The sequence below is a fragment of the Saccopteryx bilineata genome, chromosome 12, assembly GCF_036850765.1.
Source record: "Saccopteryx bilineata isolate mSacBil1 chromosome 12, mSacBil1_pri_phased_curated, whole genome shotgun sequence".
NCBI lineage: Eukaryota > Metazoa > Chordata > Mammalia > Chiroptera > Emballonuridae > Saccopteryx > Saccopteryx bilineata.
In genome coordinates, this window is record NC_089501.1 from 15724239 (window position 1) to 15750123 (window position 25885).

Consider the following 25885-nt stretch of genomic DNA (forward strand, 5'->3'; position numbering starts at 1 on the left):
TCGGTCTCATGAGCCAAAATGTCCAAGTCTGAAGCCCAGCTCCGTCTCTTTGCAAGCCTTCAGCTTCACTCTCTGTGCGGTGTCTTCCTCTATAGAATGAAGATCAAAGCACGAGCTACTCCTACTTTATATGGTGACTGTGAAATCTAATGAATTAGTATTTGTTCGTTATTTCTGCAGCACCAAGTGCAGAGCCTCAGAGCAGGTATTCAATACACATCTGCTGATTCACTGAATAAATGAACTTACCAGATGGTAAATTATCACAATTTGGAGGAATTTTCTGCTAGTCCTATTAAATTTTAAATTCCTTGCTATCGCTACCTTATGGTGCCCTTTTAAAGGACACCACAAATTGAGAGAAAAAAATATATAAGAATATTCCTAGAAAAATACAACTTCTGTTTAAACCACACACACACACACACACACACACACACGCTCACACTCACTCACCCCTATATTATCAATCCACATCAATATGATTCAGGCAATAGAAATGATTTGAAGTATAGGTTTTAACAGACATTGTGAAATATGAAATGATTCAACATTAATCTAAACACAAACATATTACCTCATCTCTTTCAGTAGGCTTTTGTAAAATAAGAAGTGGCCGGCCTAGAGAACACTTAAACCAAAAAGAGGGCGTGACTGACGGAAAAGCACCAGGTCCTCAACGTCCGGTCAACATAGAAGGGTGCTGCCAAAGAGCACTGACTAGCCCCCGTACCAGACAACGGTTTTTTCATGGGGTTCTTTTTATTTGACGGTTGGAAAGTTAGAGAAGAAGCCTAGGGTAAAAGCTATTTCTTGGAGAAGCAGAAATTTTTAGACAAGTGCTGGAGCAGTAGCCTTTTACTTGAAAAGTCAGTGAAGATGTGTACTGTATTGCTATCCGAAGGCACGACTCTCTACTTACTTCCTTGGTTGCAAAGGATGGAAGCCTTTCCCTAGTTGTTGCAGACTCAGTCCTGTTTGGGGACCCTTGAAGAAGTTCCTATCTTCTCACAAATTCCTATATTCTGATACTCCTGGCAGTTGAGAAGGCTGTATAGTTTAAGTGGCCACTCTGTGGCAGTTATTAACACTGTTCATTTAACTTGTCTAGCAGGAATATGAGGCTAACCCCAAATCCTCTCCACAACCCTTTATATTATAGTGGCCATGTGACTTACTCTGGCCAATGAGATACGAGCTTTCAGATAGATTCATTAAAAGCCATTGTGTGATTTTCCAGGTTCTCTTTTGCCACTTCCCTTCCCCTAATCCCCTAAATCCTGCCAGGGCAAAATGACCCTGATGGCAGCTGCTCCATCAGTCTGGGCTCTAGAAGGAGGATCATGAGAAACAGAGAGCAAAACACACAGTGGGGTAGGTAGAGCATACTGCCTTAAATGAGGAAGATTTTGAGATTGTTACTTCATCATAACCTGGATCTATTCTTACTGATGTGAATTTGTAGTCAGCTTACTATACCATGCTAAACTAAATAGTTAATGAACATTTGATTAAGACACAAATTATTTTTTGACCTTCACTTTTCTTTAGGCACCCACCACTCCTGTTTGGTCTGCCATGTCAATTAATCAGATGGGAAGTTAGACCAGTTTCTACCATTTATACATTGACATGAATAAATTTGGGAGCTGGACTTATTAGCAAACTGTATAACAGCTTTCATGAGTTGCTAAGATAAAGTTCTTATAACTGATAAAACTTCTGTGCTTTTGAAAACAACTAAAATATAGAATAGAGATTTATAACTGGGAGAGAAACATATAGCAAACCCGAGCACGATTTCTCTAATTTACTCTGGGTCAAAAATGATAATTTCATTTAACTTCAATGAATATTATTTTAAAATCAACTCCATATGCTCCTAGATCTCTTTTAAAGTACAAATTAGACTTCCAATCATAATGAAATATTCAATATGTGACAACTGTACCTCATTAACCATGATAATTTAATTATAAGTATAAGCAAAATTACTGTTTTCTAATATCATGTTTTACTAAATTAAACCTTCTAAATAAAAATATTAGCTATTTGTTATATCATATTCTTTTTTCATTAAAATTCAATAATGGATGCTAAATAGTAAATTAATAAGTCTATGTAGGGATCAAAAGCCTCTAAGAAACTATAAGGACAAAAACATTAGCACATAATGACATAAGGAAACAACCAATACCACTTTAATAAATACAATTAAACAATTGTTCCTTTACAGGAAATTAGCATAAATAAATCAATTCATAGCTAAAGTTTCAGCTGCCTAGTGTCCTCAAATTAAAGCAAATATATGCTATTGAATCCCTTTTGCACTTACCTTTTCTAATTTCTTCTTAAGCTTAAAATTTCAGAAAATGTTCTAACTAATGTCAATGCTATTTAAAAGGTCCACAATTAATGACCTACCATATTTACTAATGACTGAAATTGAGACATAGTCTCTGGATCACTGGTTTCAACACTTTATCTTCAGAGAACCAGCATGCAGAGAACAGATCACAAGGAAGATGTTCTGTGGAGCTGGGGAGGGGTGCTGGGGTGAGGGCGTGGGGGTGAGGAGGGTGAGGGGGGTGAGGGGGTTGGGGGGTTTAGGAGCGGGCTGAGTCGCAGGGGTTCACACAGGAGGTCAGAGATCCAGGCTATTTTCAATCTCCTGATTACATTCTCTCTCCCAACCATCCACCTCAAGTTTTTTGGGCCAGCTGCTTCTTAACGCTATCAATGTACAGACTTGAAACTTATTGAAAGAATTTTCTGGTGGGGTTCACAGAAAATCTAAGAGAAGGTTAGTCAACAAACACTAAACATTTCTCTAGGGTTAGGCACACAGGGCTAAGCAAAAGGGCAGAAAAACAGCCGAAAGTCAAGCTTTGTTTCTGAGTTGTACAAATTCTCCTGGGGTGTGGGTAAGAAGATGCACCCAACCACGGACAGGGAAGTGTAGCGGCAACACAGGGCAGAACACAGGAGGGGGAGGGGCTGAGCAGTGTCCTTAGGGGGCCTCCGCAGGCAGTACTGGCTGCAGGGCGGTGGAAGGAATGGGGGAGAGCCCGCAGCAGGCAGAGAGAATGAGCACATAAAAAGCACACCTATGTGCTTAAGGTATTTTTTGAAGGAAAGAGTTACACTGTAGTTAGAGAGAAAGTTTCTGAGGGGAGTAATAAAAGAAACTAGAAAAAGTAAGCTGAGGTCAGGTTTATACAGGCTTCGTAGGCCAAACCAAAAGTCCACTTTTAAGGCCATAAAGACTGGACTGATGGAGGTTAGAGAAGGCTGTGGACAGGGTTTCATCTTCATTTTGTGGTAAGTGGGGAACTGACTGAAGTCAAATGCTGAAAATATGGTCAGTTTGGATGGACATCTCAAAGTCTGTTTTCTGCCTGCCTATTGTCCTGCCATACCAAAAATAAAACTAACAAACCAAATCACAGATCTGTTCTTCTTATAGGTCTGTTCAAATTTCCCAGCTTGGGTTTATGAAAGTTACATTCCCTCACTAACAGATAAGCTCCACAGGGCAGGAGCCCAGGGGATTTTATTCTCAGGTATATCTGAAGGCAAAGAACAGTGTCCAACACATGGCAGGAGTGCAACCAACATCTACTGAAGAGAGACATGCCCTGCCCCAGGCTGCGGCTCTGACTGTGGGGATACGCCCACCGCTGCTTTCTCTGCACCAGGCCTTATCTGACCACCACCTCTGACCACCACCTCTTCGTAGGAGTTGTTATGCTGCAGACACACACCTGTGAGAGTCTTCCTACTGAGAGGGCCTCCCAAACCTGCCCTCATCAAATGCCTCCCCTGCTTAATAGATGAATAATATGGGTCTTCCTGTTACCAAATTCTTCCCCAGAAAATTATTCTCAGTAAGATTGTTAATGAGGAAGAGGGAGAAAAAGGTTTGTTAGTCCAACCATTTTCTCATTCAACAATATATTTATGTCCTTATTTTCATTATTTCCCTTTTTGATTCTTTTTTTTCTAATTAATAAAATATAGATTTCGTTAATAATATAGTAATTTTTTCATACTGTAGATATTTAGAACCAGTATTCCTCTAAGTACAACTTGGCTGCTTTCCACAAAATTTAAAGTGATGCTTATACATTAGTTGTTTGTTAAGTTGTTTATGTGAATATCATACAGGGATGGACAAAAGTAGGTTTACAGGTTCGAGTCCATAAACAGAGTTAACAAAGCTCTTGTAATATTTTCTCCATAAGAACAACTGTAAACCTACTTTTGCCCAGCCCTGTATATTCATTCCCTGATCTGGTTGTTATTTAAAAGATTATTTTAAAAATTTTTATGTGGTTTCACCATTTAAAATATGTATATCAAATATTTCCAATGTTATATTTTGATTGCTAGGACTGTATATATATTTTACTGTAATATTCTCATCTAGCATGTAATAAATATTGGTTAAGAATTTACCTAATTTTTCTATTTCATTGTGCCATATTTCAAGCCTCTTTTTTAACTGAGTTGCTCAAATCTGTCATTTCTTTATTATATAGATTTACTATTAATATATTATATTTTGATCTTGGAATACTAAGATTATTTTTTCTCCATTTTCTGTCATTTTTTATTCAGTCATGCCAGCTGTTGATATCTCTGCTTTCTAGATTTAAATCAACTTTAAAGACCAAAATTAAACTTCTTTTCATATATCTGAGAGTGCAGGATAAATGTGAGCCCAATTTTTCCAATTTTAGGCAGGTGTTAATGTATTTCTGATGGCTCCAACTGAATCATTGAATTTTTCTCGTTTATACCAGATAGTTCTGTGTTTTGTGGAAATTCAGTATATACTCAGGTAATATTACATTATCATATTTTAGCATTCACAAAAATAGCAAAACCAAATTACTATTAGTTCTCTCCCCTTCTTTGATCTGGTCACTAGGAAACCTGAAGACAAATATCAGCCATAAACCGAGTTGCTGTACCAGCCATTTGTTCATTTTATCTGTGACTTTAACTTTTTCACAGCTCGGTGTATATTATGCACTTTTTGTAAGTCACTTCAATTTCTTGGCAGAATGAGGCAGGAGGGGGATGGTCTGGGAGGTGACTTTATCTCTTGAGTGAACTATGGCAAACTCTGAGTTTAAAAGGAATCCCTGTCAATGCATCCTAATTTTCTAAGGGATTATGAACACTTTTATGGTCTTCACTACAAAGACTCTACAAGATCAATGTCTGGGACCTTAAACACACCAAATGTCTGAATCCCATTACAAGAAAGAAAATAACTAGGTCTTTCCAGCACCGAACTCGTATTCTCCATTTTATTTCCCTCTTTCCCATTCCACAATCCCACATTCTCATTACATTTCTCCTTGATATTCTTAAACTCAGTGGTATCAGCTATTTTTTTTTTCTTCCATTTTTCTGAAGCTGGAAACAGGGAGAGACAGTCAGACAGACTCCCGCATGCACCCGACCGGGATCCACCCGGCACGCCCACCAGGGGCGATGCTCCGCCCACCAGGGGGCGATGCTCTGCCCATCCTGGGCGTCGCCATGTTGCGACCAGAGCCACTCTAGGGCCTGGGGCAGAGGCCACAGAGCCATCCCCAGCGCCCGGGCCATCTTTGCTCCAATGGAGCCTTGGCTGCGGAAGGGGAAGAGAGAGACAGAGAGGAAAGCGCGGCAGAGGGGTGGAGAAGCAAATGGGCGCCTCTCCTGCGTGCCCTGGTCGGGAATCGAACCCGGGTCCTCCGCACGCTAGGCCGACGCTCTACCGCTGAGCCAACCGGCCAGGGCCAGTGGTATCAGCTATTTCTCTTCCTCAGTAAGTCCCTTAGCAATCCTTGCTACCGCTGTCTGGAGCAGAAGATTTCTCTTGGTAAACATGGGAGAAAAATCCTGTTGCAAAATGAAGGATACTTTGGCAAAGTAAATTGACCTAATGTGAGAATCCATTGTACATGCTTCCTCAGTCTTGGATCAGATGTTCTCATTACCTTTTATCACTGAAAGCTAGTTCTTCAGCCCTTTTAGTTCCCAGGAGCTGGCCTTGTTTTTCTAGCTCACATCTTAAAACATACTATTCAAAATGTTTCCTTTGAAGATTAATACCTTATTAGTTCTTAAAGTTCCCTTTTAATTTATAGAATAAAGTCATTTTTCAAAAACTTCAGAAAAATTTTTGAAGCATTTCCTTAAATTACCAATTTCCATAAGCTTGTCTATTTTCTCTGACAACCTTATTTTTCTTAGTAGGCTTAAATCTTTTTTTCCCTTTGTTTTTGTGTTTGGTTTCCAAACATGTATTCTCTCCCCCTTTCCAATAGGACATCAATTTGCTGTTCAGGAGTTATGCATACTCCCTTCTCCTTGGTAGTCACAGGATACTAAATTCAAATCCTCTGGAACACTGCTTCTATCATATCCTCTCTTTCACTCCCCAAGGTCCCCAAAGTACCACATGTAACTGAAACTGCCAACTGACCCTGTTCTCCTAGGACTTTGTTTTTTTTGTTTGTTTGTTTGTTTTTATTGTATTTATTTTTAATGGGGTGACATCAGTAAATCAAGATACATATATTCAAAGATAATATGTCCAGGTTATAGGACTTTGTTTTTTGACAAGGGTATAAAAATATTGCATTTTTATTAATTCTAGGATATGCTAGAGTGGTCCATTAGGCCAGAGAGATCCTCTGTGGCAACTTGAGACTATTAGTTCCAACCTGGTCTTCAACCCTCTCTCTGATTCTGTGGCATCACTATGTTTTACAAAACTCATTTTCTGCTCAATACAGCCATTGGTTTCTGTTGTAAGACAAATAATAATACGTGTGATATTTCTACATGTACCATCTTCTCTTGCAATTTGACAATTGTTTTGCACTTGCAAATTTTCAATATAATTTTTGCTTTGGTTACTCTTACTCTACAATGGCATTTTCTAAAGTGTGTTCTGGGAAACAGTATTTGTAACTCAGCATTAGAAATGTTACATAAAAAAGGAGAGAGAATTATACATAGTTAAGTATGGAAAACAGACATTAATAAAATTTAACTCCCTTGTTTTCCTGTGCGTTGTGAATTTCTAAGAAAGTATACAGGATGTAGCTTTTTCTGACTTATTTTTAGTATGTGTACAGACAGATTTATCCTGCCATACCTAAAGAAACTTGTGGCCTGTAGAACACATTCTGGATAATGATACTCTAGATGCTACTATTTACTGTCTCCAATGAGGACTTAAATTCCCTAGTGCTCATAATAGAGCAATGTTATTTCTTTTATTTATCTGTAATGCTGATCATTTCTATTTAGTATTCATCTTATCTCTATCCTATCTGTTTGTAGTGTTTGTTTGCATTTCTTACAGACTTTGAAAATCTCGTAGCTTGATTCCCCCCCCCCCCATTGGTATTACAAGATATTGTAAGTGAGCTAGGGTGATAAAATTTCTAAATATGTCCTTGAAATCAAAGTTTATTATATGTATTTAATGTTTCTACTGCTCTTTTAATACGTTTAGAGTTTCACTGGCATTCCTGATTGTTCAGTGTTATTTATTGTAGAGTTCACTTTTTAAAAAAAAATGAATTGCTTTTAGAGAGAGAGAGAGAGAGAGGAAGGGAATGACAGCGAAAGAAACCGATTTGTTGTTCCCCTTATTTATGCCTTCACTCATTGATTCTCCCATGTGCCCTGACCAGGGATGGAAAACGCAACCTTGGCATATCAGGATGACGCTTTAACCAACTGAACTACCCAGTCAAGGCTGTTCTGTTTCTAATTGTAATTTTCGTGAAGCATGTAACACAAATCAGTGGTACTTCCTCTTCTATTTTAGCAATATAAATTTAAGAATTTGGAGCTCATCTCAATGGGGGCCTATATACTCCTGATGATGATTTATAAGATGCTCTCTAAATACTCCTGAGCTTCAGTGATGAAATTAGAATGTTAAATTAGTGGTAATTTAGTAGCTCCTTTATGAGATAATTTAGGAATGTAGACTTTCTTAGATTACCTTAGTAAATACCTTGATATACTTAAAAGTGTGTGGTATAGAACTTTATCAACAATCTGAAACCAATTTATTCATAATTTGGACATGTTGGTGTTCTCTTTTTTTTTTTTTTTCTTGTGCCCCTCCCCTCCCCTAACCCCTCTCTCCTTCTTCACCCCATCCCCCTCTCCCAACCCCCCGCCCCTGTTGCCATCACATTCTTGTTCATGTCTCTGAGTCTCATTTTTATGTCCCTTCTATGTATGGATTCATCTTAGTTTTTTTTCTGATTTACTTATTTCACTCCGTATAATGTTGTCAAGGTCCATCCATGTTATTGTAAATGATCCGATGTCATCATTTCTTATGGCTGAGTAGTATTCCATAGTATATATGTACCAAAGTTTTTTAATCCACTCGTCCTCTGACGGACACTTGGGCTGTTTCCAGATCTTCGCTATTGTGAACAATGCTGCCACAAACATGCGGGTGCATTTCTCCTTTTCGAGCCGTTCTATGGCGTCCTTGGGGTATATTCCTAAAAGTGGGATAGCTGGGTCCAAAGGCAGTTCGATTTTCAGTTTTTTGAGGAATCTCCATACTGTTTTCCACAGTGGCTGCACCAGTCTGCATTCCCACCAGCAGTGCAGGAGGGTTCCCTTTTCTCCACATCCTCGCCAGCACTTATTCTGTGTTGTTTTGTTGATAAGCGCCATTCTGACTGGTGTAAGGTGATATCTCATTGTGGTTTTAATTTGCATTTCTCTAATGATTAGTGATGTTGAGCATTTTTTCATATGCCTATTGGCCATCTGTATGTCCTCTTTGGAGAAGTGTCTATTCATCTCTTTTGCCCATTTCTGGATTGGGTTGTTTGTCTTCCTGGTGTTGAGTTTTACAAGTTCTTTATAAATTTTGGTTATTAACCCCTTATCAGACATATTGTCAAATATGTTCTCCCATTGTGTAGTTTGTCTTTTTATTCTGTTCTTGTTGTCTTTAGCTGTGCAAAAGCTTTTTAGTTTGATATAGTCCCATTTGTTTATCCTGTCTTTTATTTCACTTCCCCGTGGAGATAAATCAGCAAATATATTGCTGCGAGAGATGTCAGAGAGCTTACTGCCTATGTTTTCTTCTAAGATGCTTATAGTTTCACGGCCTACATTCAAGTCTTTTATCCATTTTGAGTTTATTTTTGTGAGTGGTGTAAGCTGGTGATCTAGTTTCATTTTTTTGCAGGTAGCTGTCCAATTTTCCCAACACCATTTGTTAAAGAGGCTGTCTTTACTCCATTGTATTTCCTTACCTCCTTTGTCGAATATCAGTTGTCCATAGAACTGTGGGTTTATTTCTGGGTTCTCTGTTCTGTTCCATTGATCTATATGCCTGTTCTTATGCCAGTACCAGGCTGTTTTGAGTACAATGGCCTTGTAGTATAACTTGATATCAGGAAGTGTGATACCTCCCACTTTATTCTTCTTTTTTAAGATTGCTGAGGCTATTCGTGTCCTTTTTTGGTTCCATATAAATTTTTGGAATATGTGTTCTATATCTTTGAAGTATGTCATTGGTATTTTAATTGGTATTGCATTGAATTTATAAATTGCTTTGGGTAATATAGACATTTTAATGATGTTTATTCTTCCTAACCATGAGCACGGTATATGCTTCCACTTGTTTGTATCTTCCTTGATTTCTTTTATCAATGTTTTGTAATTTTCCAAGTACAAGTCTTTAGTCTCCTTGGTTAAGTTTACTCCTAGGTACTTTATTTTTTTGGTTGTAATTGTGAAGGGGATTGTTTCCTTAATTTCTCTTTCTGACTGTTCATTTTGGTGTATAAAAATGCTTCTGATTTCTGAGTATTGATTTTATATCCTGCCACTTTGCTGAATTTACTTATCAGGTCCAGTAGTTTTTTGACTGAGACTTTAGGGTTTTCTATATACAATATCATATCATCTGCAAATAATGATAGTTTTACTTCTTCTTTTCCAACTTGAATGCCTTTTATTTCTTTTTCTTGTCTGATTGCTGTGGCTAGGACTTCCAGGACTATGTTAAATAAGAGTGGTGAAAGGGGGCACCCCTGCCTTGTTCCTGATCTTAAGGGTATTGCTTTTAATTTTTGCCCATTGAGAATGATGTTGGCTGTGGGTTTCTCATAGATGGCTTTTATCATGTTGAGGTATGTTCCCTGTATTCCCACTTTGCTGAGAGTTTTGATCAAGAATGGGTGCTGGATTTTATCAAATGCTTTTTCTGCATCTATTGAAATTATCATATGGTTTTTCTCCTTCTTTTTGTTTATGTGATGAATCACATTGATTGACTTACGAATATTGTACCAGCCTTGCCTCCCCAGAATAAATCCCACTTGATCATGGTGTATGATTTTTTCCATATGTTGTTGGATCCGGTTTGCTAATATTTTGTTGAGGATTTTAGCATCTATATTCATCAGAGATATTGGCCTATAATTTTCTTTCTTTGTATTGTCTTTGCCTGGTTTTGGAATCAGAATTATGCTCGCTTCATAAAAGGAGCTTGGAAGTCTTCCTTCCTCTTGAATTTTTTGAAATAGTTTGAGAAGGATAGGAGTTAGTTCTTCTTTGAATATTTGGTAGAATTCCGTTGTGAAGCCATCGGGCCCCGGACTTTTCTTTGTTGGGAGTTTTTTGATAACTGTTTCGATCTCATTTGGTGTAATCGGTCTGTTTAGGTTTTCTGATTCTTCCAGATTGATTTTTGGAAGATTGTATGTTTCAAGGAATTTGTCCATTTCATCTAGGTTGTCTAGTTTTTTGGCATACAGTTCTTCATAGTATTTTCTTACAATATTTTGTATTTCTGTTGTGTCAGTTGTTATTTCTCCTCTCTCATTTCTAATTTTATTTATTTGAGTCCTCTCTCTCTTTTTCTTGGTGAGTCTACTTAAAGGTTCATCAATCTTGTTTACCTTTTCAAAGAACCAGCTCCTAGTTTCATTGATCCTCTGTATTGTTTCTTTAGCCTCTATGTCATTTATTTCTGCTCTGATCTTTATTATTTCCTTCCTTCTACTACATTTGGGCTTTACTTGCTGTTCTTTTTCTAATTCTTTTAGATGCAGGGTTAAGTTGTTTATTTGAGCTTTTTCTAGCTTCTGAAAGTGTGCCTGTAGTGCTATGAACTTCCCTCTCAGCACTGCTTTCGCTGTGTCCCATAAATTTTGAGTTGTTGTATGCTCATTGTCATTCGTTTCTAGGAATTTTTTTATTTCTTCTTTGATCTCATTCTTAATCCATTCATTATTTAACAGCCTGCTATTTAGTTTCCATGTGTTTGAGAATTTCTGAGCTTTTCTGCTGTGATTCATTTCTAGTTTCATGCTGTTGTGATCGGAGAAAGTGCTTGATATGATTTCAGTCTTCTTAAATTTGTTGAGAGCACTTTTGTGCCCTAACATGTGGTCTATCCTAGAGAATGTACCATGAGCACTTGAAAAGAATGTATATTCTGCTGCTTTAGGGTGAAAGGTTCTGAAGATATTAAATCGAGTTGATCTAGTGTTTCCAATAAGTCTGATGTTTCTTTGTTAATTTTCTTTCTTGAGGATCTATCTAGTGATGTTAGTGGGGTATTGAAATCCCCTACTATTATAGTATTGCTGTTGATCTCGCCCTTTAAATCCATCAAAGTCTGTTTTATATATTTGGGTGCTCCTATATTAGGTGCATAGATATTTATAATAGTTATATCTTCCTGTTGGATTACTCCCTTTATCATTATGTAGTGGCCTTCTTTATCTCTTACTATATCCTTTGTTTTAAAGTCCAATTTGTCTGATATAAGTATTGCTACCCCAGCTTTTTTTTCATTTCCGTTTGCATGAAACGTTTTTTTCCATCCTTTTACCTTCAATCTGTGTGCGTCTTTTGTTCTAAGGTGTGTCTCTTGTAGACAACATATGTATGGGTCCTGTTTTCTTATCCACGCAGCTACCCTATGTCTTTTGATTGGATCATTTAATCCATTTACATTTAAGGTTATTATTGATATGTAGTTGTTTATTGCCATTTTCTTCTTTAAAGGTGTATTCCTTTTTTTTTTTTTTTTCTGTAGTCTTTTCCCACTTTATCTGTTTACACCAGGCCCCTTAATATTTCCTGCAGCATTGGTTTGGTTGTAATGAATTCCTTGAGTTGTTTTTTGTCTGGGAAGCTTTTTATTTCTCCTTCGAATTTAAACGATAGCCTTGCTGGATAAAGTAGTCTTGGTTGTAGGTTCTTGTTCTGCATTACTTTCAATATTTCTTGCCATTCCCTTCTGGCCTCAAGTGTTTCTGTTGAGAAGTCAGAAGTCATCCTTATGGGGGCTCCTTTGTAGGTGATAACTTTTTTTTCTCTTGCAGCTTTTAATATTTTCTCTTTATCGCTTAGCTTTGGTATTTTAATTATGATGTGTCTTGGTGTAGGTTTCTTTGGGTTTCTCTTTAATGGAGTCCTCTGTGCTTCTTGGATTTGTGAGAGTTTCTCTTGCATTAATTTAGGGAAGTTTTCAGCTATGATATGATTGAACAAAGTCTCTATCCCTTGTTCTTTTTCTTCTTCTTCAGGAACCCCTATGATGTGGATGTTATTTCTCTTCATGTTGTCACAGAGCTCTCTAAGAGTTTCCTCTGACTTTTTGAGTCTTTTTTCTCTTTTCTTCTCTGCTTTCATGCCTTCATTCCAGTTGTCCTCTAACTCGCTGATTCGATCCTCTGCTCTATCTATCCTGTTTTTAATTCCTTCCATTGTGGTCTTTATTTCTGATATTGTATTTGTCGTCTCCAACTGATTCTTTTTTATACTTGCTATTTCTTTGTTTAGGTTTTCAAATTGTCCCTCCATTGTTGTTCTAAGATCCCTAAGCATCCTTACAATCATTATTTTGAACTCCGCATCTGGAAGTTTGATTATTTCCATATCACTCAGTTCATCTCTTGAAGGTGTCTCTTGTGGTTTCATTTGGATTGCACTCCTTTGTCTTCTCATTTTCTTTTTTTTTATTTTTATTTTTTTATTTTATTTGTAGAGTTGGTTGAGTCTAGGCTTGGTGTTGTCTGCCTCCAGTTTTCAGTTGTGTTATTTTTAGGTCTTCGTGGGTTGGTATCAGCTATTACTTGTAATCCACTTTCGGATTTGGGCAGCTTTGAAGTCTTGATTTGTTTGTTTTCTTACCAGGTGATAGTCTTGTTAACTGATCTCAGCAGGGGGCTTCCTTGAAACTGTAACCAGGAATGCTGTGGGTGTAACCTGAGACGCTGAAGGTCTCTTCCTCCAACTAATCTCACTGGGGGCAGGGTTTTTTCTCAGCTTCAGTAGGGGGAGGTGTATCTCAGATCTCCATGGAGACCTGAGTTACTGCCCCTCCTCCCCACTTCTTGTTTTCAGCTGTGTCTTGTTGTACTGATTGGAGCTGGATAGATGTCCGGAGATCTCTGATCCGGAAGCACTTCAGCTCTGTTTTGTGAAAGGTTCAGTCCCTCCCCCAGCTATGGCCACCTCCAGCACGAATGAGTCAGCTTTTTTATTTCATTTCTTGCATACCTTAGCTCCTCACAGTCTGTCCCTCTCCCTGTCCTTTCCACTTGGGAGATAAGCTGGTCTTTTCAACCCACCTTGCTCTCTGGTCGCCAGGTAAGTCTGTTGGTGTTCTTTTTATTAAATGAATATTCAATTTTTCCTTTTGATATGGAGACATATACCTCAAGCACAGGTTTGAGGTAAAATAATTTTTTCCAAATACATTCCTAATAGCCAATTCCCCAGAATGCACTGGTCAAGGAGAGGCAATTGTCAGCACTGAGGTAACAGGGAGGAAGAAGCAGGAAGTGAGGCTGAAACAGTGCAGAACTAGTCACTTTGCACCTGGCAACCCCACTTCAGGAAATAAATACTTACTGACTGATTATAGTTACATTATTCAAAATAAAAGAATACTGAAAACTATCCAACTATCCAACGTTTAGGGAATAGTTAGGTAAAAACCATGCTAAGATCAATCTTATGAACTAAAATTAAAATGCAAAGATATATATGAGAAAGGAAATATCTTATGTAACTTATTATAATAAAATTAAAAGATAGAAAATATAGATATAATAAAACAATGTTTGCACAGAGATAAGGACAAAGCACATACATCAAACACAAGATTTTCAATGGAGGTGTTCTTTGTGGTCTTTTGTTTAATAAGTTTAACCAAGTATAGAATAAAAAAATAGCCTTCCAAGGTCACAGGCAAATGATTTTCTCTATAGGCAAACTATAGTATCTGTGGGTATTTATATAAACATGTAAACACTTACATGTCTATAATAAACATACATAAACAAATATGTGTATAAACTAAAAACATTATTATAAATGATAAAGTATCCTAATTAAACATGATGCATATTTAGAATACATGTCTTTGTTTCTTTTTGTACACCTGATTATTCTATTTAAGCTTAGATATAGAATAATGTAGTCATTATTTCCCCCAATTGTCTCACCTCCACAAAATGATGAAGAAACTTAAAATCAAGGTCTTTCTAAGTATGTCACGTGAAAAACCCATGAGAATGCCCAGGCACTGGATACTCAAAGACAAGCATTCTAAAAGCAGAAATGTGTTAACTAAAATTACATCAGGTAATTTTAAATATGACTTTTTAAAAGTATGGATTCCCTGTCTTAATGTTTAGGACACCTTACGCCAAACTGAACAAATAAAATTACTTAGGACTGGAAAACAGAAGAAGAGGCATAGCACCCTGGCAGGTCTCTTTACCCTGCCTGAGAGGGTGACAAAGTCTGCAATGAAGAACAGACTTTGAGATGTAAATAGGACAGATACGGAGGACTACAGAAGCCTCTATATAACTTTGAAAAGCTCTACGGTAGAACAAAATCTAAAGAGAGAGAAAATGTTAAGATTGTGCAGGCTGTTTTGTTATGTCTAAGAAAGTACCTGAGAGACAGGATAATATTAGAGCAGCTTTTCTTATTAAACATTTATTGCTCTGCTTAATCTGTTTGAAGGAGCATAGAAATACATGAAATACTACCCTCGCCTAGGTAAGATCCACTCTCCCTCCAGCTAGAGGCTGAGGCTAACACAAATCTCACTGGCATGCAGTGGAAATACAGGACTGTTTTCCCTCCACATCAGCTTTTAACACTCAACGTTACAGGCTGAGGTCCATTGCGACAACCTTTAGTGGACACTTAAGTTACTCATAAAGTTGTCCAAAACCTTTTAAGAAAATCTGTACTCTTTATGAGAATGAAACAAAAATCCTTTTTTAATCCATCAATAAAACGCAGCTGAATTAAAAAATTCCTGTTTTGCTCTGAGTTGCAGATAATAAACTTAGCCTTGCCCTAGGGCCTAGAGAAAGCCCCAAAGCCCTCCATACGGGACTCCTCGCTGGAAAGGGGACCTTCTCACTCACCCCTCAATTTCTTAAATGCTGTAATGTTTATATCTCACTTGCCAACCTTCATTTTAAAAAGTTTTTCTTAAGTTAACATTATACTGTTATAATAATTTATAAAGGAAAAAACTCATTTTAAAGCCTGCCACTATACAACTCTCTTCATTTTATCCACAGTCATATCTATAATTTGCTGTTAGAATCACACTATACCTAACACATGGAGGCATTGGTTGCCATTTCCTGACATGTTCTGCCAAACTTTCCCAGTGTGTTCACTGAATTAGTACTTATTATATGAAATTCCGTGTATCCCAGAAGTCCATCAAGATACAAAAATTCAGTGGCTACCCCTAAATACATACTGCAAAAGGCACATTTTACCCTAAAAATGTAACTTTAAGACACTTTGTAATTCATATCCACATGCCATTTTTCATTACCTCTTCTCCAGACAGATAGTAGGCTGAGAGCAGTCCACCAACAAAGCGTATATTAACTTCAAAAACAGAAACTTCAGCATTCTGAGGAAATAAAATAAAAGAGGTTCATATATAAATGATAGAACACAATTGAGAAAAATATCATTGTGATACAGTGCACTAAATCTTTAAATTTTGTTCCAATCCTATATGCTTGCCCAAGGAGATTTCTATACAAGAGGGGAAAATCCTGCCAAAATATATAAAGCGATAAAATAACGTTGACTCCTAAAATCGTAATTATAAAAATATTGATGACAGAGTTCTTTCCTCCCTCGATTCAACAGCAGAGACGATGCTTGGGGTTCCCTCCCTGTGCAGATGCACTGAGCCAGGGCAATGTTTTTCTATAGTGTTCTTTCTCCTTTCATTCATTTGCTGCTTCTTCCTGAAAGGTCACTCAGACCCATGCTTTGGCTGGTAGTTCAACATTATTCTAGCATCCTTCTCACATCATGCTAAAATAGCACAGCTGGAATGCTAACTAGATTTTAAGTTGGGGGACTTGGTTCTAGCCCTGGTTCCTAATTTTCTCCCTGCAGCCTTGAATGGTCACATCTGTCTGAGAAGAAATTTCATCTTTGCATAAAGGAGATGATAATTATAATGTATGGTGTACGTTGTTGAAATAGCTCTTATTTATGTCAATAATAGTTTGCTTTTACAGTTATGATCCTGTGCTAATCTCTTTCCATGGACCACGTCTTTTAATCCTCACACCAACTCTATGAAATACTTGGCTATTCTTATGCCCATTTTACTTATGGATAGAAAGAGGATTTTTAAGGTCAGACACCTAATTATTTGAACCAGGATTTGAACTTGAATACTCAATTTTTGGTATGGGGCTCTCCTATTTTAATTCCAGTATCACCTCACATGATGCAAGTTTCTTTATCAATAGTCATATCATAATAATTAGTAACTATTGCTAAATTATTTTTTATTTTACAATATCTGACTACTAAATATATTTTTTCTGCATTCTGTTACTAGGTTATTTAATAAAACTAACCTATAATAAATGTAAGGTACTCTTTCCTTGTTTTCTGGGCCTTCTCAGTAATTGTTCACTTCTGCCTAACATCAAACCATTTACTGACAATCATGAGAGAGAACAGCAAATTACAAAGTACGGAGTAAATATGCAGCTCATAACCTCAGTGAAAATCATTCAAAATATTATTTTCTTTAACAAACATTAACCAACTTCTGTGTGCTAGGCATTGTCTTACGTTCTAAGGCAGTGGTTCTCAAACTTTTTGAAGTCGGGGCACATTTAAAATCCTACAAATAATTGTAGGCACACTATAGACAAATTTCTGAGAAATATGTTATAATAATTAAGTCAAATATTAAAGAAAAATATATAAAATCCAAGTGTGCTTTATGGTAATTAAATAAAATAAATGACAAAATTAAATTTATTCTGACATTAAAAAACATTTTTATGTTACATTTTTTGTTATGCTTTTTAGAATTTGTAAAAAAGAGGGTTTAAAAATGAAAAATGACAAAATGTTATCTTTTTATATATATAGATATATTCTTAGTAAGATTTAGTAAATTTGGCAGGACCCAGCGTGAATGTGTTAAGTTTTCTCATTCTTGTTATATGAGAAACATGAGCCTGATGTGTCCTAGTGATTTCTTCAATGTTCGGGCATATATTTGAAAGGCAAACTCTCATTTCCTCGTCAATACATTGAAGAATTCCTCTCTTTTTACTCTTAATTGTATTGAGTGCAAAAAAAACCCCACCTTACATATCATCTTAATTTGACACCAAACAAAGGATAGAAGAAACTTGCCTCCAGTCTTTCTGGGTAACATGGGGGGTAGTGTAAATAATCCAGCACCACAGTTTAACAGGCTTCTGCAACCTAATCAGGCAACTGAGGTGGGGGGTTGGGCAGACTGTCAGTTTACAGCCAATTCCCCACACCTCTGTCCTCCAAAAATCTAAACTCCAAAAACCCTGTTGGTTTTTGGTTCCCAACAGGCACATATTTCTCTGGAAACCATAGGATGCACCTGGAAATCTTCTAGGGTGCACCAGTGCACCCTGGCACACACTTTGAGAACCACTGTTCTAAGGACATGGCAATGAAGACTGACAAGGACCTCAAACACTGCATTACAGTCTACATTACAGTGGGAGAAAACAGTTTCAGAAAAAAAGAAAAGAAGATATATTTAACTTAATACACGCATGATCTCTCTAAAAAGGTATAAGGATCTAACAATTAAAGCTAACTGCTTAAGTTAAATTTTTTTTTCAAAAAGATTCCTGCAAAAAGATTATGAAAACTACTTAGAAGAAAGAATTACTGGGCCTGAGTTATGCAGAAGTATCATAAAATACTCTTATGTTGCTTAACTGCATTTTATAATTTGTACCATGCACCTCGTATAATTTGATTAAAAGCACTCTATATATAGGTACAATTTATCCACGAGGTTTATCACTCAAAATGACTTTATGTAAATATTTATAATAGTTTTAGTGTTCCACAAAATTACTACCTGACTAGGCAGTGGTGCAATAGGCAGAATGTCAGCCTGGGAGGCAGAAGACCCTGGTCCAAAACCCCAAGGTCACTGGCTAGCGTGTGGGCTCATCCGGCTTGAGTGCAGGGTCGCTGTCTTGAATGTGGAATCACAGACATGACCCCATGGTCGCTGGCTTGAGCAAGGGGTCACTGGCTCAGTTGGAGCCTCGGCAGTCAAGGCACATATGAGAAAGCAATCAATGAACAACTAAGGTGCTACAGAATTGATGCTTCTCATCTCCCTTCCTGTCTTCTGTCTGTCCCTTCCTCTCTCTCTTTCTCTCTCTCTCACTAATAAATAAATAAGTAAATAAATAAACAAACAAAAAAAAGTTTTAGTGTTCCACAAAATTATTGATAAGAAAAAGATAAAGAAATCCATTAATTTATTTTGGCTCACATAGCTGTTTTCTTATGCCCAAGGGTAACAATGTCCTGTAATAAAATCTAATGAATCTAAACCCTCAAATTGTATCACTCTCAATTTGTACTTTTGTTTTTCTGTTTTTAAACCTGAGAACAGTCCTCCACATCTCTGCCTACTGAAGCCTGTTAAGATGATTTTATATTCTTACTCTAGCTATGGGTTCACTAGACATGTATTCTCTCTTCCTCCTATAAACATTTTGGAGAATCAGGACCTCTATATAGACATCTGATAAGAACTATTGCACAGTAGAGAACTGAACCATTTCAAACACCATCAGAGATATAAAAATGAGACTTCAAAGCCACTAATTAAAGACAGGTAATTAATTGCACATATGCCTTGTCTATGTTAGGCTTAGTATGTGTCTTTATCTATATATGGTTCTTCAAAGTATGTGTCTTACTAACAAACACTTTGAGGGGAAGAATAAGTATAAAATTCCTTTTCACAGATTAAAGTGAAATATTAAGAGTGTAGCTTAGTGTAACATATAGCAGCTTTTAGTTTCATATTTAAGTAACTCGATGAACAAAGTGGAAGTTCTCTGGACTACAAAGATGGGCAAATAATCATCTTTTCTCTGTTAATAGGTTAGTTTTACCACACAGGTCAGAAGGGCCCCCACACAGCAGTTCAATCTGTAAGAAAAAACTGCTCTTAAAGCCGAAACCCAAATCATCACTCTAGGCAAGTACTGATTAGCATTCAGATGGAAAATAGTGAATAATTTCACCCAACAGGACAGTAAACTTTACAAGAGCAATATTTGGGCAAAACTCACTTCATTCAGACTTTATCGCCTGGAGCTCTGGACCTAAGCCAATTATTCAGGCATTTGAGAAAATGCAGTCTTGAGGTCAATTTACATCCTTCAGCTAGGGAACCTTACAATTTATTCTCCTGTAAAGTATGGTGGCAGTCAGACTAGATATGAGAAGTCTGGATTTTTAAACAATAAATTCACTTTTGCTACCAGTACTGTTAAAACATACGGTGTTCACTACAATCAAAGATACACTCCAGGCATGTGCCCAAGATCACAACCTCAGTGTGTTGCTAGTTAGTTTCTGGAGCACGCTAGCTAATCACCTCTCCTCTGTCATTCTCAACACCTGGCCTCTCATACAGAGGCATCGCTTTACTCAATGCGGAACAAAGCTTTTTAAGGATAATTTTAATACAGCTTTGGCTTTCACGAAGCATTTATATAAGAAATTGTTATCTGAAGAAAATTTCTACATACTCTACAAAATTCATTACTGAAGAGACTTTTCAATATTTCTCATTTAAGGATCTAGGTAATCAATACATCTTTAAAGTGACAGTAAAGAACAGGAAGTTCAGTACTGAATTTAGAAATGCCCAAATGCGAAACTCTGGACCATTTGTCTTTATGTTAATTATCTTCCTATAACAGGAGCCACCAAAAATCCATTCTGGAAGTAGATTAGGTAAAAACAAGTGGATCAACTGCACTTGAAACTCCAGATCATTTCACCGTATAAAACTAAGCGACAACGCAGCCACCCTTGCACCGTCAGCTCCTCTTCCACTGAGTCTGTCGGGAAGCAGGACAAGATATATTAATTAATATATAGTGAATACCTACGGAACAATGCACTTCGTGAGCACTGTGATACTAAGATTACACACCTAACCTTGGAGGACTCAAATTCTGTCCACCTAGGTATTTCTCAACTCTGCAATTCCTCTCCAATAAAAACAGAGACTGAGCAAGGCAGACCTTGTTCAAACCACAGCTCTCACTGCCTGACTTTGGGCCGACTACACAAGCACCTCTTGATCTATAAAAATAGGAAAATATTATTTCCCTGTATAGTTATCACGAAGACTAAATGAGACAGCCTATGAAAAAAAGCACCTGGTACGTCTCAGTACTCTCTAAGTCTAGTTTCCCCCTTCCTTTCTGCCTTTTGAAGGAAATGCAACCACAGCTGGGTGCTTGGACTACTTCTCCTACACTGTATGTTCAGGACAGTAAGTACCTGACACTTAATAGATATTTAGTAAATAATTGATACATGAATGAATGAATGAGTAAGGAATAACGAAGGATCTGCTTTAGAAGCTGTGTCCTAGGATTATTTTTAAATTAAAACCGGCCCCTCTCCACCCTGCAGGAGTATATCTTCAGTTTTTCCGCCCAGATCTATGCACCTCTCCAGACACTTGCACTGAACACAGAGCTCCACCTGTGCAGCCCTTGCTCCTTCCAAAGCAGCGTTGTCAGGAAGTATCAGAAGTGGCCACCCGCCTTCCTTCTGAACTTTCTCCTTGGTGTACAATGGGTTTTGAGGTATTCGTTAAGAATAATAGCACGTGTACAAAAAATTTAAAAATATTTAAAATGTATACTGACAAATTTTATACTTGAGGGTATACAATCAACCAAGTTTGAAGCCCATCTGAGGGAAGATGGAAGCAGCTGCTGCGGGAAGCTGTGGAGCGCTGAGCTAAGCTCTCCGTGGTATTACTGCCTCCGCACCTGTTCTGTGCGGCCAGGTGGCCTGTGGGCCCCGGAAACTGAAACTAGCCCCCCAAGTCAGCGCATGCCCCAGATAGAGTTAGTGGAGTTACAAGCAAATGTTAGTTTCTGATATGACTCCCTAGACAGCCCTTGTGATGAGACTCCCCACCTCCAGGGCCTCCCTGGTGAACCCCTTAGAAAAGACCCCTACTGGGTTTATCAAACTCCGCTTTTTTTTGGGGGGGTTGAATTGACCCATCTGGCCTTTAGCCTGGGAACTCCAAAGCATTCTACCCACCCTAATAAAGGCATGTGCACCAGGTCCTGTCTTTCAGCCTGTCTGTATTATGCCTTGACCTTCCTTCATGGTCCCTAGGAACAAGCCTTATTAACTTAGGATCTGTGAGTAGTCAGTTTCTATTTCAATTTCTCTTGTGGTCTTTTCCTAAACTTCAGCTCCCCATCTGGCACCCTGTGCTCCCCTTAACAAATGTTAATTTGACAAAGTCTTAACAATGCACCTTGGCTTAGTGCACAAGTGTGAGCCTTAGAGCCACACAGCTGTGTCCCACTCCCAGCTCTAAGCTCAGACTGGGAACTGCTGTTTGGTCTGCTACAAGCTCTGAGGCTCAATTTCCTATCTGTAAAGGTGTGAAAACAATACCTGACTCGCAGGCTTTTTGTGGGACTTGAGTTAGAATATTTGGTACATGTAGGCCTCATGAAATATTCATTTCTTTTTTCTTACTTTTAAATTGCCAAAAAACAAAGACATGTACTTGTGTAGTAAGGGAGGATATGTTAAAAACAGCATGATACTACTTAAAAGCTGCATACTTTGTTTCTGCTAGGGTACAACACAATGATCTCTCGAACAACAGAATTTATCCATATTAACTGAAATTTAAGAACCGAACTTGCAACTTCTGTTTAACTTACCACATTAAAATCTAGATTTTCTTCAACCCATGATTTTGCCTCTTCAAATTCATCTTTCATTTCCATGATAAAAAGTGTATCCAGAGCATCTACAATTGTTGCTCCTTTGATATTACCTGAAAATACCAGAAAAATGTTTATTCAGTATATTACTTTGACAGATAAGATACATGCAAATTGGCCATACCTTGGAAAGGGAGAAGGTGATACTGAATTTATTAATAAACAGTAATACTGAACACAGTCTAAAATTCTTAGAGTGAAGGAAAATTTTAAAACTGTACCAAAGCCAATCTAAAAATTATCACAGGCTATAGATGAATAAATTAATCTTTAAAGTTTCTTCTGAGTTGTAGAAAATAAATCTCAGGAATTTCATTCGTGATTGCATTCTCTAAGAAAAACATAGACCTAAGAAACAGTAACAACACACTTATTAACTTTAATGTCATTATATCAAGGTGCACCTGTGTAGAACTGTTTCAATTGAATTAGCTCTAAAAGCGTTAGTATTAGCTCTAAGAACTATCCCTCTACAGTGGAACTTGAGTCCCTCTTTGAAACCCTGACTGATCCTAACCTCCCCACCACCACCTCATCACTCCTGACTGATTTATTTCCTCAACTCCCTTGATTTACATAGCTTTTGTATTTTCTGTCTTCTATAACAATTACTTATACGCATCTCTTCTAGTCTGTAAACTTCCTTAAAATACAGAAGTCATGTTTTGTTCATCTGCACACTCCATAGTAAGAGACTTAGTAGGTTTTTAATGTTCAATAATAAATTTTAAAACCATCAATATAACAGAGAACCAAATAATCTGTTCGATTATGGAAAATTTACACATAACTGATTTCATAATGGTATGAGAACTTGATAGAGATAAAAGCAAAAATGGAATGGCATTTAAAAAGTTACAGTAAACTATGACAAATAACGGCTTCTGAGTCGGCCTGAAGTTTCCGAGTTTCTCTCCTCAAATCCTATGGCTCGTCACCCATATTAAATGGTGACCATGTTCTCAAAACACTACTTCAGAAACATCTGAAATCACTTTAACTGTCACCACTCCAGGTTTAGGCTCTCTTCATCTCTAAAACGTGTCACCGTGATAGACCAACCAGCCTTTCTTCTACCCTTCCAAGCTCTCCCGACCTGTTCTTATAATGAGCATCCTTCTCTCTCCCTGAGATCCTATTGGTTCCTCAGAACTTCGCATGAATATCTGCTGAATCACCTAATGCTTTGACAATCAGTATTTACAACAAAAGTCTTCAGCAGTATGCCATGAACTCTGCAAAGACTTGCATTGTGTTTATTAACACCACTGCTGGCAGTAGAGCCAAATACATGGAAGGTCCTAAATGAGTGGAAAAGCAAGGTGTGGTGACTAGGAGCAGTCTGCCCTTAGCCAACCTGGGTAAAGACCCAAATCAGACAGTCAGTAGGTGGCTAATACTGGGCAAGCTGTTCTCTGAGCTTCATTTTTCTCATCTATAAAATGTGTATAATAATGAAGTTAACTGAGAGATGCATCAATGGCACTTGGTATACAGTGTCAGCTATTGCTGTCATTTGTGATATGATTTGATATTATTTAATACTTTCAGTTAAAGTATAGAAAGTGGCCTGACCTGTGGTGGTGCAGTGGATAAAGCGTCAACCTGGAAATGCTGAGGTCACCGGTTCAAAACCCTGGGCTTACCTGGTCAAGGCGCATATGGGAGTTGATGCTTTCTGCTCCTCCCCCCTTCTCTCTCTCTCTCTCTCTCCCCCCCTCTCTATAATGAATAAATAAAATCTTTATAAAAAATAAAGTATAGAAAGTAACATTTATTCTATGGTGAAGTGTCAGAGTAAGACTCCATTCTCTTAATTCTGCTACTTACAGATAAAATACTGGGGCTAAAAGGGTTATCCAGTGCAGGGGAAAGAACACTGGGTAGCTTTGTGACCCAAGGAATCCATCTGAACTTTCCGCTACTTAGCTTCCTCGCCTCCACAATGGGAATGCTACTAATACCCACAGCACCAATCACAGACGCTGTGAGGAACAAATACATTAAAGCTTGCCCAAGTGTATAAATGGAAATTCAGATCATAATCTAATCCACCCTCACTTTCTCTTCCACGGCACAAACAGGAGAAACCTAGAGCCAAAGGAGAGGGTCAGGGAGATACAGTGACAGTCACGGCTGGCTGCCGTGGCCAGATTACTGATCAAGACACAGCTTTCACCTGATAGAAAGCACTTAATGCAGCTGACCAAATGCTTCCCTGCTGGGTATCATCCTGGGATCTAGTAAACCATGAGGCTGTATCCAAATGCTTTAGATGAGAATCTCTGGTATCAGTATTTTCAAAAGCATGCGGGTGGTTCTGACATGCGTCAGTGCTCTGTCTGAAGGATACACTATGCACAGTCCTTGCAGATAACTCCATCAGGTGTGCAAGTTTCCTAGCAACACGGTCTGGGGGGGTCACACAAACATCTCTACCACCCACAAGTTCAGTCAGTTAGAGAGAAGTTACCGTCACTTGTGTTGAGACAAGTAACACAATGTATATTCTACTCACCAAACAAACTGCTGGAATGGCCCTCTTTTGATACAGGTTTCAGTTCATTTAATCCCCAGGCATAACGTTTATAATTATTCCAAGCATGTTTCATCATCTGAGAAAAAAAATAAAAATGGGATTATAATTTAATTTGAGATGTATTTGCTACAAAATAGATCATACAATACAATAAAGACATAAAAGTTAAAATATTAAAACTCACAGTTTTAGTTAAAAAGATAATTAAAATGGTGACAATAGTATGAATAAGGAATAAGCTAGAACACATACATACACACATACATATACATATCACCCCTTTATGTTTATAAATGGAGATTTTCTTTTTTGAATCCATTTAATCCTATTTAAGACACATCATTTTCAAAAGTCAGTTTCCAAAAAAAGAAGTTCAGCTTATCCCTAAAAGGATGAATCATTCCTAAACTTATCTATTTCATTCTCATGACAGATTAAATCTGCAAAGACTCTATTTGAAATTCATACTTTTATACAAGGTTTTCTGTTTATCCTCATGGTATATCACAAACATCCCAGACAAATATCTAAGATTATCACTTTGTTTAACCAATGTGAACGTTATCTTCCTCTCTCGATTGCTATTAATAATGGCTACCAGAATCTATACTCCCTTTGTTCACTGCAGCACTATATACAATAGCTAAGACACGGAAACAATGTAAGTGCCCACTGAATGAAGAAGATAAAGTACATATATACAATAGAAAACTACTCAGCCCTAAAAAGACTGAATACTGCCATTTGCAACAACATGAATAGATCTTGAGGGTATTAGGCCAACTGAAATAAGTCATACAGAAAAGGACAAAAATATATTATTTCACTCATATGTGGGGTATAAAACTAAAAGTACCAAATGAACAAACAAAATAAGAAGAACAAACAAAACAAAGAAGAACAAACTCAAAGATACAGACAACAGGATGGTGGTTACCAGAAG

General features: G+C 37.5%; 1 protein-coding gene across 2 annotated transcripts in view; it reads right to left on the reverse strand.

Moving 5' to 3' along the window:
- Positions 1-25885, reverse strand: part of MAN1A1 (mannosidase alpha class 1A member 1) — a 163622-nt gene that overhangs the window by 91886 nt on the left and 45851 nt on the right. For both annotated transcript variants that reach the window (XM_066248528.1, XM_066248527.1), the window contains exons 3-5: positions 24922-25018; positions 22341-22456; positions 15893-15973 (exon numbers count right to left, since the gene is read on the reverse strand). In XM_066248528.1, the coding sequence (XP_066104625.1) occupies positions 15893-15973; positions 22341-22456; positions 24922-25018 (294 nt within the window). The remainder of the gene's footprint in view (positions 1-15892; positions 15974-22340; positions 22457-24921; positions 25019-25885) is intronic.